The 14,385-nt window shown below is 31.9% G+C and overlaps 3 protein-coding genes across 3 annotated transcripts; 1 reads left to right on the top strand and 2 right to left on the bottom strand.

Annotated features, from left to right (window-relative positions):
• The first annotated feature begins 98 nt into the window (after positions 1-98).
• Positions 99-1,772, top strand: LOC126677841 (protein ALTERED XYLOGLUCAN 9). The gene has a single exon (XM_050372644.2). It carries the CDS (start codon positions 403-405, stop codon positions 1,516-1,518), a length of 1,116 nt encoding a protein of 371 aa, XP_050228601.1. The 5' UTR covers positions 99-402; the 3' UTR covers positions 1,519-1,772.
• Positions 1,773-2,976: 1,204 nt separating this feature from the next.
• Positions 2,977-5,327, bottom strand: LOC126677842 (expansin-A13). The gene is made up of 2 exons (XM_050372645.2): positions 4,723-5,327; positions 2,977-3,426 (listed from the first exon to the last, which is right to left on the bottom strand). The coding sequence occupies exons 1-2, from the start codon at positions 5,226-5,228 to the stop codon at positions 3,117-3,119; spliced, it is 816 nt and encodes a 271-aa protein (XP_050228602.1). The 5' UTR covers positions 5,229-5,327; the 3' UTR covers positions 2,977-3,116.
• A 1,396-nt stretch (positions 5,328-6,723) lies between these two features.
• LOC126679313 (protein REVEILLE 1) lies at positions 6,724-10,163 on the bottom strand. The gene is made up of 7 exons (XM_050374312.2): positions 10,012-10,163; positions 9,626-9,911; positions 8,865-8,999; positions 8,652-8,763; positions 8,502-8,563; positions 7,934-8,341; positions 6,724-7,828 (listed from the first exon to the last, which is right to left on the bottom strand). Exons 2-7 carry the CDS (start codon positions 9,635-9,637, stop codon positions 7,139-7,141), a joined length of 1,419 nt encoding a protein of 472 aa, XP_050230269.1. The 5' UTR covers positions 9,638-9,911; positions 10,012-10,163; the 3' UTR covers positions 6,724-7,138.
• Between the last annotated feature and the right edge of the window lie 4,222 nt (positions 10,164-14,385).

The raw sequence follows: 14,385 nt of genomic DNA on the forward strand, positions 1-14,385 counted from the left end.
AAAGTTCAAATACCAAGAGTGAAATTCTCCTAATAACTATCATGAGTTTAGAACACTCCGCACGTGTGAAGTATATTAGCAATTAAATAAGATCACCGTTTTGTTTTCAGAAGGTAAAATGTTAGATCACCGTTTTTAACCAGAAGAAAGATCACTTCATCTTCACAGAATCAAAAATCAAACCATAAAAAAGGACAATTTTGTTGTTATAATTGTTTATTGTTGTCCAATTCCTATCAATTTACACTTTCTTCATTCACAATTTCCCTCTGCACCAAACCCTTCACTCAATTTCACACAACCCACCAAATTAAATTTTTCAATCATCCAAACCCCAAAACTTAAAGAATAATCCAATCGTACCCTCTTCTTCAATCAAGATCTTATGTAAGGAAAAGAATTATGTTCGGAGGAGTACAATTGGGGGTTGTAGCTGCCTGTATTGTATTATTTGTGCCAATGGGTATGGCCGGTTGGCATTTAAGCCGTAATAAAATGCTTTTCTTTAGCGGTGCACTTTTTATTACTCTCGCCATTGGTGTTCATTTAACTCCTTATTTCCCTTCTGTTTCTGATTTTGTTTCCTCTGTGCAATCCGTTGTCGTTTTTGATAATCGTGAGGATTCTTGCATTAATTTGGTTAATGAAATTGTTTGGGATGTTAAACCTAATGATAGTGTTTCTCTTAGTGATGATACAAAGAATGGTTCTTTGAGCTATGAAAAGATTTGGGATTGGTCCAAAGTTGGAAAGATTAAGGCTTGTGAGTTTCAGAGATTGGATAAATCTGATGCGTCAGATTTGCTTAATGGATCATGGGTTGTTGTTGCAGGGGATTCGCAAGCGCGGTTAATCGTTCAGTCTTTGTTGAGTTTGGTTCTTGATTCCGAACGAATGGAGTCTGTCAAAGGTGATTTGTTTAAGAGACATACTGATTATCAGATTGTTGTTGATGACATTGGTTTGAAGTTGGATTTTGTTTGGGCTCCTTATGTTGTTAATTTAACCGATTTGGTGTCGGGTTTTAAGCATAATAGAAGTTATCCTGATGTTTTGATTATGGGAGCAGGGCTTTGGCATATGCTTCATGTGACTAATGCCTCTGATTATGGATTTGATTTGCAATCATTGAGGAGTTCTGTTGTATCTTTGTTGCCATTTTCGCCGGAGTTAGGGACTGATGGTCCTGTTACAGGTTCAGTTTCTGTTAGATCGCCGCATTTGTTTTGGCTTGGTATGCCAATGTTGATCAATGGGATGTTGAACACCGAGGCAAAGAGAGAACGGATGAGTGATGAAATGTGGCATGCTTATGATAGAGCGCTGCGTAACAGTAGATTATTGCGTAGATATGGTGGTCCGCTTCTATTGCTGGATATTCAGTCCATGAGCTGGAATTGTGGACCTCGGTGTACTCTTGATGGGATGCACTATGATCTAGCTGTTTATGAAGCTGCTATTCATATATTGCTGAATGCATTGCTTATTGAATCTCATCAGAAACTGGGATCTAAATAGTTTCGGATTATATTTGAATTGTGCACCTAACTTTCGGAAGGCGTGAAATGCTTATTCAACGGTCGTAAAGCTTTTGATTCGCATGAAAGGCTCAATTTTCAGCTTATTGCATCTTTGATTCGTTTTCCAGGTTTTTCCCTACTGCCTTTAGATTAACTCTGGAGTAAAGTTTTGTATAAACACATTCACATATTAAAATTCTTTTGTTTCTTATTTCATCTATTCAAGTGAATGAATTTACTACGTTTGTACTATATGAGCAACAGAAAGAAGAAAGATTCTTGCCAATGGTCAACAAATGCCTTTTAGCAGTCTATAGCATCCTGTGAAAATCTTTTTCTTAAATTCCTTTTTCAAATTTAGCTTGTTAGAGATTCTGCTGTTCATTTATTAGTAACTTCATTTTGGAGTCGGTGTTTTAGCTATATCTAAAATACTATTTGTTGTGATATATCTATCATTTGGTACAGAAATCTGTTCCATAAGTGAAAAAATCATAAAAGGAGAATTTAATCGAGAATTCCGACTCTATAATAACTGTCATTGCTAAGCATGCAGGCTTATCACTTTGCTCGCGTCTTTTCCAATTCTAGCTACCAAATATATCTAAAGCTGATTAGTTCTGCATTCATCCTCTGCACCATCCAAACTCACTTTCCATTATTGATTTTTGATTAAATCGATCTGAGGCTTTTCAGGATAGAGGTTAGCTTGAAACAAATTGTCAATCTGTCAATGACACTTCTAGCATAGCGGTACTCTTTATTTAGTTAGTTTTTTTATTAGGATTACCATGTTATTCCTTGAATGGAAGGATAATCTACTCGACTGATTGTTAAATATTTGAAAGCAAAGGATTTTGGATAAAGTTAAAGTACATTTTCAATACATGTGATCTTGTTTTCCTTATCTCTTACGTCAGGTGTTTCCATTGAATAGGATTTATGGCTTTTAATCCTTGGCTTTTTGTTCGTATTATTTACTTACTGAAAAAGATGTTGACATATATGCTCTGGTTAAGTGGATACTTTTTATGGGAGCAACATAGGCTTATAGATGAGGTCAATCCTGCCGCATTGCAATTTGAAGATGCTGGTTTGTCATTGGTGGGCAGCTATGTTGCACGGAAATGAGAAACTCTGAAATGTAAAATGGCAAAATGAAATTTTATACAATAATAGTTTATACATATAAAGCTTTAAAATTTCAGAAGCGTTTTTGGAAACGGAAACTAAACACCAAAACATAATACTCGATAGATTTCCGTGCAACATAGGCGGGGCAGAGATGAAACTGGTCAGTGTTTGGAGATGTTCAAATCGCTTTGGCATTCAGATGGGAAACGCCAATACATAAAATGTCCATATTATATAGGGCATTTTTGTACAAATGTAGACATTTCCTCTTTTTTTTATAAAATGCAAAACTAGGATAATCCAACTTGTACATAAGTAGACATGAGAAAACCCAGATTTGATCATTATATTAACATGTGTAGCTCTTACAACATTATATCCTGCTTTGAAAATAACTTGCTCTCTAATAGATAGCATACAAAAAATGGTTTTGTCTATATGATTTGCCTTCGCACCATTACACTAGGTCTCAAATTGCTTGCCCTCAAACGTCTGTCCAAAGTCCCAATTCTTAGGGGCAACATTGTACGATATAACTGTGACACCATCACTGCTGGTAACTTCAAATGAGAGAGGCTGATTCTTTAAATCAGCATTAATATGCCAATTTTGGCCCCAATTTCTTCCCATTGGAAGCCAACCTGTTCTTGAACCTTTTACCTTCACTGCATTTACATCTCCAGCACCCGCCGCATTGCTGATCAGCACTGAAACAAATATGCTAGATCCCGTTATCGTAAATCGGATTCCTCCTTCCTTTCTACATTTGATCCTGTTCAAATAAATTTACATATCAAGAATCCAGAATTGTTTCAAACACGTAGTGTATAACAAGTTAGTAGAACTATGCTTTATAACTGATAAGAAACATGTCTCATCACAATATAGAAACCATACTATAAAATTCTACATATTTTTAATTTTATAAGTTAGAAATTGACGTTAACTATAATATATCGACTATTCCCACATATGATATGGTAGAGAGAGTCTATGTAAGAATTTTTCATCTTTTTATCAAATGCAAAGCCTACAACAAATGCATATACACACATTTTAAACTTAAACAAATGGCTACATTGAAATCGAAAATTTTAAAAATTGGCTAAATTTGACGATTTTAAAAGTTTGGACCGTAAACAAAAAAAGTCGAAGAAATTAGGCCTAAAAAGAAACAAATAAGCTGTTTTTGTCTCTACTAAAGTCTTTTTTAAAAGAAGAGAATAGCATAAAACACTTTACTAATAGAAAGCAATGTGAAAATGCAAAATAGTAGTACTCTTTATAGTCTTATATTGAGAAATAATGTCCAAGCCTAAGCAGATTAGTCTTTATAATGCATAACAAAATACAATAAAATTCAAAATGTACTTCTTTTGATGTAGAGATAGGGACTTGCCTTAAAGGTTTGTCTCCCACTTTCTAATAACTCATCTTACTTTTATTTTCTTCACCACATAATAAACCAAGTGCTCCCCTAATGCTCAAATCAACTTGGATGCTATACATTGATACTAAGCACTAAAACGAATTTTAATTCACTCCACTAAATTTAGAGGAGTGCATTCCGTTCAAATCGAATAGAACCGAACCAATTTTTTTTTTTTAAAAAATCAAACCAAACATCGAAAGTGAATTAATTTTTTTACTTTTAAAACTGAACCTAACTGAAAATTAAAATTTTGACTTTAAACCGAATATATAGATTCAATTTGATTATTCAGTTTGGTCAGGTTTTTGCAGATCCATAAAATGCAACATTGTATACAACTATCTCACCCAATTCGACCACTAATTCGAGGTCTAGCTCAAGCGGTACATTCCTAAGGTCTAGGTTTCGAATCTTAATAAGACCAGTTGTTTAGAGCCACTTTAAAATCTGAAAAATCTAACTACTAGGAGTAACTGCTAAAGTTATTAAATTCTACCTAAAAAATAAATCTTAACATTCTAAAGTAAAAACTAATGGGATATAGTTTAATTATTGCACGAGTTGCATCATATTTGAACTCAGTCACAGTCAGCATTAATAAACTCGGAAATATACTGAATACTGGAAATACAATACCTGCGGTACTGAATAGGCATATTACCAGCTTTCCAAATGGCAATCTTCTCATAAGATTCAATCGGCAAAATAAAATGCTGGTTCGGAGGATTACAATGACCGCCGCCGTCGTTAGTGAATCCATAATTAGGCGGACAAAAATTAGTAACAGTAACTATTACAGAAGTCCCCGGAATACACCACCTTAAATCATCAACGCATCTCAGTTCAAAACAAGCCCCACAGATCTGTCCTCTTTCGAACAATGCTTCGCTCAGTCCTACTGTTGCCATTCCGTAACCAGCGCTGTTTAAGTCTCCGTACCCGCATGCTCCGCCCACGGCGTCTCGTGGGTCGGATGCTGCGTAGTATGTGGCGTGCGCGGATCGCCATTCGGAGAGGGATGATGATGGCGGTGGTTGGCCTGTTGTTGTGGGGGTGTGCGAGGTGGCCGGTGAGGTCAGCGTCAGTAGCAGGAGGAGGAAAGTGTGAATGCGATTTCGAGGTGGCGGTGGCGGTGGTGACATTTCTCTGTGCAATCTAACTAATAGTTTTAAGACAAAGTGTGTGAGAGAGTGATGGGTTTGAGCGGTGACGTTTTGTCAGTTTTTTGGATTTACTTTCTTTTTTACCGTTGAATCATGAACGTTGATGGAACTGTCAGTGAACATTGCAAAACAAGTTAACAAAAGGTTTATTTTCTTAATTATATTAAATTAATATATCTTTAAATTTAAATGTATATCATCTAAACTGATTAAATACTATATTCTATAGTACACAAATTAAAATACATCAAATATTATAAAATTTAATTAATAATTGAATTTGAACCGAACTCGAATAACTCAGTTATTTTTTGAGCTCGAACTTGACCTAATTCGGACTCGGCTCGACCCATTTACACCCCCTATCTAGGACTGCTAGTTTTCAATACAAACCGGTTAACAACACATCACGAAATTAAACGAAGATTGATTCATATGAATTAAGGTCATAAAAGGATCAACAAGTTTATGGCACGATCAAAATAGCTAGTTAAATTTATCTAATCCGTTTAAAACATGCGTTTATTAATTTTATATTTTAATTTTTAAATTCTTTTATTATATGGTAACTCTAAATACCAAAATGTAAAAATAAAATAGAAATGAAAGAGTGGGACACTAAGGGGTGGCTGTGCGAAACACGGAACGTGGAAAGGACAGCTTAACGTGGGTCTACTCAAAGCTGGGTCGCTCTTCTACCAGGGTGGGCTAAGAGCCACTTGCCCATTCTACTGGGTTGCTCTTCTACCTGGGCCGGCTAAGTGTATTAATGAGCCACTTGCCCATTCTACTATTGTAACTTCATTAAAATTTTAAAGTTTTATAATTGAAATATATTTAATTTTTTTATTTATAGTACAAACTTCAAATTTTATAAATTTAGTTTATTTTCAGTCTTCAGTATTGACTGTAGTTATTTGTCTAAACTGAAGTTGATAAAAATTTAAATAAGCTCTACGTATTGTTTCATGTTTGAAATTATTGATATTAGAAAGACAAATTGGTCAATATGAAACAATTAGAAGGGCACTATTTAAACTTTTTTGATTTTAATTGAAATTGAAATTAAAAAATATGTTAAAGTTGATAATTTTAAAAATTTAATCCATAAATAAAAAAAACAGAAAACTTGATCAAGTTTAATTTTAAAAAAGTTTAGTTGAAACTGAAAGATGGCGTGAAAATTTAAATTCCTTTCCCCCATGATAAGTAAAAAGAAAAAAAGAGAATAAAACCTTCCATCATTTCTCTCCCAAAAAATACCACATCCAGAAACTGACAACCAAACATATAGATTTTTTTTTTTTTGAAAGGTATGGAAAAGATTATATGAGCCATTTATATTTGCTTCCTTCCTATTTTTTGGAATGAAGTCTTGAATCTTGATAACCAACTTAATAAATTTTAATCATAGAAGCTAATTGTAACTTGATCCTTACATGGTGAATACATTAGAAAAAATAAAATCTGCAAATAATAAAATTGGGTCTAGCTTTTATTTGCATTACCAATAGCATTCAGAGTTACAAGGAGCACTACTTTTCAGCAAATACTGTACAAAAGACCAAGAAAATAAAAAGAGGAGCTAAGGGATTCACTGTTCAAAGAAGTAAAGAAAGAATATTAAGGATTACATAACCATAAAGGGAAAAAAAAATTGAAGGGGGCAAAATTAAAAAGTTGTAATTAAAGATTTAGACAGTTGAAGGCAAAAATATAATAGTAAAAATGAAGCAAGTAATTTAATAGTAAAGTTGCAGAGAATTTCATCTTGTTGAGCTCCATTCTCTTCATCTCTCACATTTATCTTGAGTTATCCAGCAACTGAATTTGCCATTGTTCAAGAGTTAAGCTTGTTTACCTCTTCAACTGGTTAGATTATCTCACTGCTACAAACACAGCCGAATTCTTTGTTCTTCCCTCTCTTCCATTGTAATTGTTGACGACTGACTGTCTCTTTCCGCTGCTGCGCGTTTTCTATACGGTACAAAACCTCTCATACTTCTATTTGAAGAATAACCTGTTTTTAAACTTACTGATGGATATAGCTCTTTTGTCTCGTGTCGGCTTTCTGTCTCGCAGTCCATGTTTTTATCTACATTCTCCCCATCGTTTACTGATCCCGAATTGGAACCAGTCCCCGAGCCTTCTTTTTGGATTTCTTTTTCTTCGCCATCGGAATCCATGTGTTCTTTTGTAGCCTTCTGCTTGGGGATTCCTGCGTAGAAATCCCACCACGGCAATGGAGTGGCTGAACCAGCTTCCATTGTGTTGGTGTTTTCTTTCTGGATTGGCAAGTAGTATAGGGCTTCTCGTGCTACTTGAGAGGTCCGACTCCAGTTGCATTCTCCGTTGCCAGAATGTTGTTCTGTCTCCGCGAATTTCCGTGGCACTGGGTGCACAGGTTTTTCGTCGTTCGCGTCTAGCTTGGAATTTCCAATAGCTGGAGAAGATGGTCTGTGGGATTCGGTAATTAATACAGTCCTTCCAAACAGCTTGAGACTCCGAGTTGCTGTTTCCTCGACTAGACCACCTTCAGGAAAGTCGATTTCTTCCGGAAACAATTCAAGTTTTGTGACCTTCAAATAAATAGCAAAGACTAATCAAAAAACTGAAAAGCTTTAAAAAAAATTAAATTTACTAGAAGCTCAAATTTTTTGATTTGATAAGGATTTAGCTGCTACCTTTGGAGATTGCTCACTGCGACCATCAGCTGTTGATGGGATAAGTGATGGCGATCCATCATCTTCAGCAGTCAAGTTAGGTTCAAAAGTTGCAAAATCAGCAGGATGAGAACCACCGCCACATGAGACAGGTGATAAGCTACGGTTTGGTGTATTTGAATCGGCAGAACCAAGTACATCTGAACCAACTGCGGATAACACCGAAGTTGGAGATAGATTTTCTTGTTCTGAAAGGGAAAAGTTCGGCGATGGAGACCTCAATGGCTCCTCTGGTAATGCAAGTTCTTTATTAAGCGTATGCGCCATTTTGCGAGGGTAGGGATGCATCGGTTTCCGTTTTGGCCTAGGAGGAGGAATTTCAATTGGTTCAACGGGACTTATGTTGCTGCCACTTCCTTCTCGCACAACCTATATCAAGCACAAAACAGAGTTAAGAACTATATACACGCATTTTAGGTGAACCCTTTTAACAACGTTTACACGCCGTAGGATCACTGAGAAAATAGAACTTACTTTAATACAGGGCACATATAAATTATGGAAGAGAATGGGAACTGGTATTAGAGACCTTAGAGAAAAACTTCTGAGCGTGGCTTCGAATTTGAACTGCGGTCTTGGTGCCTACATGCTCTGTGATGGAAACAAACAAAATTATTAGCAACTCAATAAGACAGAACATAAATACACTCAACTAACATAACATCTCTCCCGATTGTACCTTCAATGCGTCTCCAAGCTCGACCATAAAGTTTTAAAGCTTCAAGGAACTTCTTATGCTCTTCTTCAGTCCATCTCTCTCGTTGTTTCGTAATCGTGTAAGGTTTTCTAGCCTAATCAACAATGAAAAACAAGCAATTAATTAGAAAAAGACTCAAGAGACCACCACCAATTAGACAAAAGCCAACCGAGTATAATAGCGCAGAATAAAAACCTTGGGTGAGAAATCATCCACACAGCTAAACTGCTCCTTAATCTGAGCACTAGTTACAGTATGCAGCCCAGTATTAGCTGACATTCCATTGCCTGCTGGAATAACTATATTCGACCCGTTTCCGCCACACTGATCCTATAATAACAAAGGAACAGCAAAACTAAGAAACATGTCCACCCATTTTCAGCATAATCACAAACAATTCACTACATTTCATTGAGATAGTGTAAAAGTAAACTGATTAGAACTGCATACTAGTTAAAATTCATACTAGCCAAATCCAAAAAACCTAAAAAAATCAAACATCACTGAAATGAAACATCCCAGTGTCCTACAAAAACCTAGACCAGAAATAATTACAATAAAGATCAGTAATCACCAAAAGGAAAATCACCTGCTACTTTTTTTTCTTTTCGCACTCCCAACAAAAATACAATCACATGAAAATTATTGCAAGTTGCTTACATAGACAGAAACAGACCACTCAATCTTGAGAAAACATGAAGCATCATCAAAACAGTTATGCTTTAACACTTTATAGCAGGTCACACAAGTTATTACCAGCAATTAAATCTCAAAAATCATGCTTTTAGATCTATTTCACCAAATTCTCTCAAAAAAACAAAATTAACTGGTTTTTTTTTCCTCTCTTTATCAATTTCTCTTAAAATTAATTGAATAACTAAAGATAAGTAAAGCCCAATATTTTTTGTTTAAACCAACAAAAATGGAAAAATAAAATAAAAAGTGAAATTACAAACCTGAACAGCCATAGCAGGAGATAGCAGCAATACCAAACAAGATTAACAAGATCCCCTTCTCCAAAAAAACAAAATCTTTTATCTCTTGCAAACTTCCAAATGCTACAAAACTTGTCTCTCTATGAATCTCAGACAGATCATTATCAAGCCAAATTCTCATAAAATTCACAATCTTTTTTTATAACCTTTATCGCCACCAATCTTTAATTAATTATATTCCGTCCCCTTTTCTTTTCTCTTTCTCCTCAAATCAACCAATTTCTGCAGCTACAGTAGTCAAAACACCCTGATCCAACCAAAAAAATTATCCACAAATTAACAAACCAAAATCTCAAACTTCTAAATGATTAAAAAGCAAGAAAAAAGAAGAGGCTGCAAATTTTTACCTGAGAATAATATCTAGTCAGCAACAAATAATTAAAGCAGAACCCAGATTTTGAACAAGAAACTTAAGTAAAAAAAATTGTAAGAAGACAGAGAGCTTTAAGCAGAGGAACAGAGAAGGGAGAAGTAATGGGAAAATAAGTAAAGTACTCTCTAGTCTTATTTGGCTTTTTGTAAATTAAAAATAAAAATATTAAAAAGGTGAAGAAGAAAGGAGAAGATGCCACGTCAGAATGTAAATATTTATTGAAATTATTTCGAAATTAAATTTTAGAAATCTGGAGAATTCCGTGGAATCTTGTGGCTCACGTCGAAAGACAACTATTCCACGTGGCGTTTCGTTTGTCTATGTCCTTATCATTAATTATTTCTTTTTTTATTTTAAAATATTGCGATAAATAGCTTTGTTTTTGTTATACTCGCAGCTACTCTCCCTTCAGTTCTACACTCTCCACTACTTTAATGACACGTTGCATGTCCATTTTTCGCTTTTTCATGTGGATTTTTATTTGTGGCTGGTTTTTAATTGGAAATGATAAAGGTAAAATTTGCTGTAGTAAAAGCAGTAAATTTTTTTATTTATGTTTCTAGAAGTTGTATTGCTGTGAGAAAACTGCGCTTCAGTCTACAGTCAAAATCTCATTTTTCTCACATGGGTAAAAATTAATGCTTGGCCACTAATTAAGTAAAAAAGTAATTTTATTATCTCTACTCCTTAAGTAATTTAATAAAAGATATTAATTAAACTGAAAAAATAAACTTGTATTATATCTAATGTTCATAGCCTTTAGTCAAATTCACTTTTGTAAATTATGTGTTAAATACAATGATCCTAATGGATATTCTCCGACTTATAATGTCAAATACATTGAAGCGGTAAATTTTGGAGGTTTGTAGCAATTTTTAGTGTAATGAATTTTGGTAAAAGATGATTAATGTCAATAGAATATCTATCTGCATGATATATGAGTTGATTAATTAATCTCAATTTTAAATGCAAAAAGTAAAATTACTAGTCATAATAAAATATCTCCAAACTGGAAGAATATCAAACTAATTATAAATTTGTATTTGGTCAGCTTAGATTGAAGTCAAGGAACTTTTTCTAATTTCTAGTTTTTAGATTTTTAATCAAACATGCCAAAATTTATATTTTAACTAAATCAAATTAGTTGAATTACTAAAAGAACCAAATCATTGAATTAGTCAATTTGAGTTAAATAAGATATTAATTATATATAGCATCAATTAAAATAAATAGATAAATGAATAAAAGCTAGCAAATTAAGTTGATTCACCTTTAATTTAAAAATTATAAATAAATAAATATTTATTATTAATTAAATAAAGGAAGTAAACAAATATTTAATATTGATCGAATAAATTTTATAAATTACTTTTAAAAAATCCTTTTGAACTAGCATAAATAATTTACTTCCATTAGAAAATTTAGTATAAATTATTTTAAAAAAATAATGAAAATATTTCTTATTAAATACATCTTTTAGTATAATTGATATTTATTTATTTTAAAATTATTTAAATTTACCTGAATTATAGGGAAATTGTTATGTTGTTTTGTTAATTTTTTAAATTATTTATTCATATTTAAAATAATTTAAGCTAAAAATAAGTGAAACAGTTTATATTTTACTAACGCATCATATATTATAGAATTTATATCTTCCGTTTAAACTTTATTTGGTGCAATTTATGATGTGTTATTTTATGGAATATTGGAAAAACAATTCCAAACATTTCAATTTTATTGCGATTTAATGTCATTTTTTATTTTTGGCATTTTACAACTTTATGCATATTTGGCAGCCATGTATCTTATTGGCATAGTAAATTTCAGGATGTATTAAAAAAATTACAAATTCTAAAATTTTAAAATTTTACGTTTTTGCACTCTGTAATCTAAAAAAGAGGACAGAATTGCCGAAAAATAGATTGGATCTGCAAAATGAAAATACGTAAAACGTTTGAATTTATTTTGCAACATTTTGAATAATATGATTAAATCGCTATAAAATTAAACCGTTAAAATTTATGTTGTAACTATTTTTATTTTATTTTTTATAATTTCCATGTCAAATAATCGAATTTTATTGCTGATTTAATAAACCTAACTCATATCAATAGGCAATATTTACTAAGAGCATATTCAATTATAATAAATAGAAAGTTGATTTATTTCTTGATTTTCTAAATAAGGAGAAATCCAGCGGTGGTGACCCACACGTAAATATCAAAACGAAGATTAGGTACCACAAAGCGAAAAATGATTGGTGTAACTGCGCGAGTAGAGAAGCAGAACTATATCGCGAGTATAGGTAATAGACAGAAAACAAGATAAGGATATTTTATTTGAGTATATATCTTAAAAAGAAATGAAAAAAATAATCATTTTTGATATTTTGTGACTAGGAGAAAAGCTAAAATATCTCCAGCCTTTAAAAATAACAAAAGAGTGAGAGAAAACAGGCAAACCAATAGTTCTGGATTGCAAAAAGGGACACCAGAAGGTGACACATGTTCATAATAGATAATTATAGAATATATTTTCTTTCTATTAAAAAATAAATATTATAAATATCACTTCAAAAAATATAAAAATATTTTTAATAAAAATTAATAAATACAAAAGAAATATTTTTATTAAATTTATCTAATTAGTAGGAAACTATTGTTAATTAAAGATAAGATGTTTCAGGTAGACATTGTATGCACTTTTCGCCACGTCAGATCCACTGGCCGCCCTTACTAATCAAGGCCGCCACGCGTACTTTTTGGTATAGAAAAAAAGGGAAAGTGAAAGGATATGGATTATTGTACGCCATTCGTTTCTATTTCTATTCTGTTTTATTTTTATTCCCCAAATATTTGTAGCCACATATTTTCTTTCTCGCTTTTAGGGTTTCTGTTTATTATATTGGGATACAATAGGGTCGTTCTTATTTGACTATAATGTACTCTTTTTATTTATTTATTTTTATTTCTTTTATACTTCTAGATTTGTACTTCAGTGGTTGAGCGTGATGTGCTTTTTTATTTAATTTTTTTTAATATATTAAGGTTGAATTTTGATCTCCAAATCTAATAGCACATTGATTGATTAGTGATATATGATTAGATTAAAAGCTCATGATACATTCAAATTATTGCCTAACTTGTCCCCAAAAGTGAACTTGGTTTAAGTCTAACCAAACTTAAATTTGAACGGATTGGGGTATTTTTTGCAATTTATGTTAAGTAGCTAATTTTTTGTCTTGCATAAAAAAAACATATCCATTTGTTTAATAATCACTCTAAATAAATAAAAATTTGGTGGTGCTGTTTTCAGAATAATAATTAATATGGTTATTTTTTATTTTAATAAAATTATTCTTTTTTTTTAATTTGAATCCATTTTTATGTTATCAATAGTGTTTTGTTAAAATAAAATGTTTTATTTTATCATTATCAAATGTTGATCTATCAATAGTATATAAAGTAGACAAATTAAAAATTAAAAAGGTTAAATTGTAAAATATTAAGATTTTGATATTAATTTTAACAATTTTTAAATTTGGAGGGGGCAATAACACTCTCATATATCTTCCCCATCTTCCGTCAGTGTTTATACTAGTTTGATGGATTCAACTATTAATGACCATAGATAAAAAGGTTTGGTTATTAAAATTATTTTTACATGACTATAATTATGTAATTAGAACTAATTTACACTAAATGTTAGTATAATTTTTTTACGAAAGGTGGTCGATTTCCATGTGACTTCTCTGTTGGTTTTTGATCCTTTTGAGTTATATCTTATATAAAAAAATTAAATTAACAATGAGTGCTTCATTTAAATGCTATATAATAGGATTAATATAAAAATTTACCGATTTTATATATTTTTCAATTTCATCAAACCGTTTATTTTTTTATAAAAATACATCAATTTTTTTTTTCAAATGCATACAGAATATTAATGTGGATTTATACATTAGTTAAAAATGACCTCCAGCTCAGCAAATTAGACCAATAAATGGGTGTAACTCAGCACCGTGTGTGGATTTGAAAAATAAAATAAAAATTAGTGTATCATTATAATAAGTTTTAAAAAATATGATTATATTGAAAAAATGTGCAAAATAATAAATTTTTATGACATTATATTTATATTATATTAGAGTGGTGTCTATTTAAATAGTAGTTTTCCACTGATTTTATATTCATTTTTATAAGTTTTAATTATTTTAACCTACACAAACCTTAGGAGTTTAAATGATTTTTTTTTTAATTTAATTCAACAAACAAGGACACATTAAAAATAAACAAATAACACTTTACTTGATTCATAGTTAAACACACATTGGCGGACCGTAAAA

Source organism: Mercurialis annua, linkage group LG4 (assembly GCF_937616625.2).
Source record: "Mercurialis annua linkage group LG4, ddMerAnnu1.2, whole genome shotgun sequence".
NCBI classification, from domain to species: domain Eukaryota; kingdom Viridiplantae; phylum Streptophyta; class Magnoliopsida; order Malpighiales; family Euphorbiaceae; genus Mercurialis; species Mercurialis annua.

Coding starts and splice junctions, on each gene's coding strand:
- LOC126677841 (XM_050372644.2), top strand. CDS start 403: ATGTTCGGAGGAGTACAATTGGGGGTTGTAGCTGCCTGTATTGTATTA.
- LOC126677842 (XM_050372645.2), bottom strand. CDS start 5,228: ATGTCACCACCGCCACCGCCACCTCGAAATCGCATTCACACTTTCCTC. Junction 3,427..4,722: donor ATGCCTATTCAGTACCGCAG/GTATTGTATTTC, acceptor TTATTTGAACAG/GATCAAATGTAGAAAGGAAG.
- LOC126679313 (XM_050374312.2), bottom strand. Junction 8,564..8,651: donor AGCTTGGAGACGCATTGAAG/GTACAATCGGGA, acceptor TTTCCATCACAG/AGCATGTAGGCACCAAGACC. Junction 7,829..7,933: donor GCAGTGAGCAATCTCCAAAG/GTAGCAGCTAAA, acceptor ATTTATTTGAAG/GTCACAAAACTTGAATTGTT.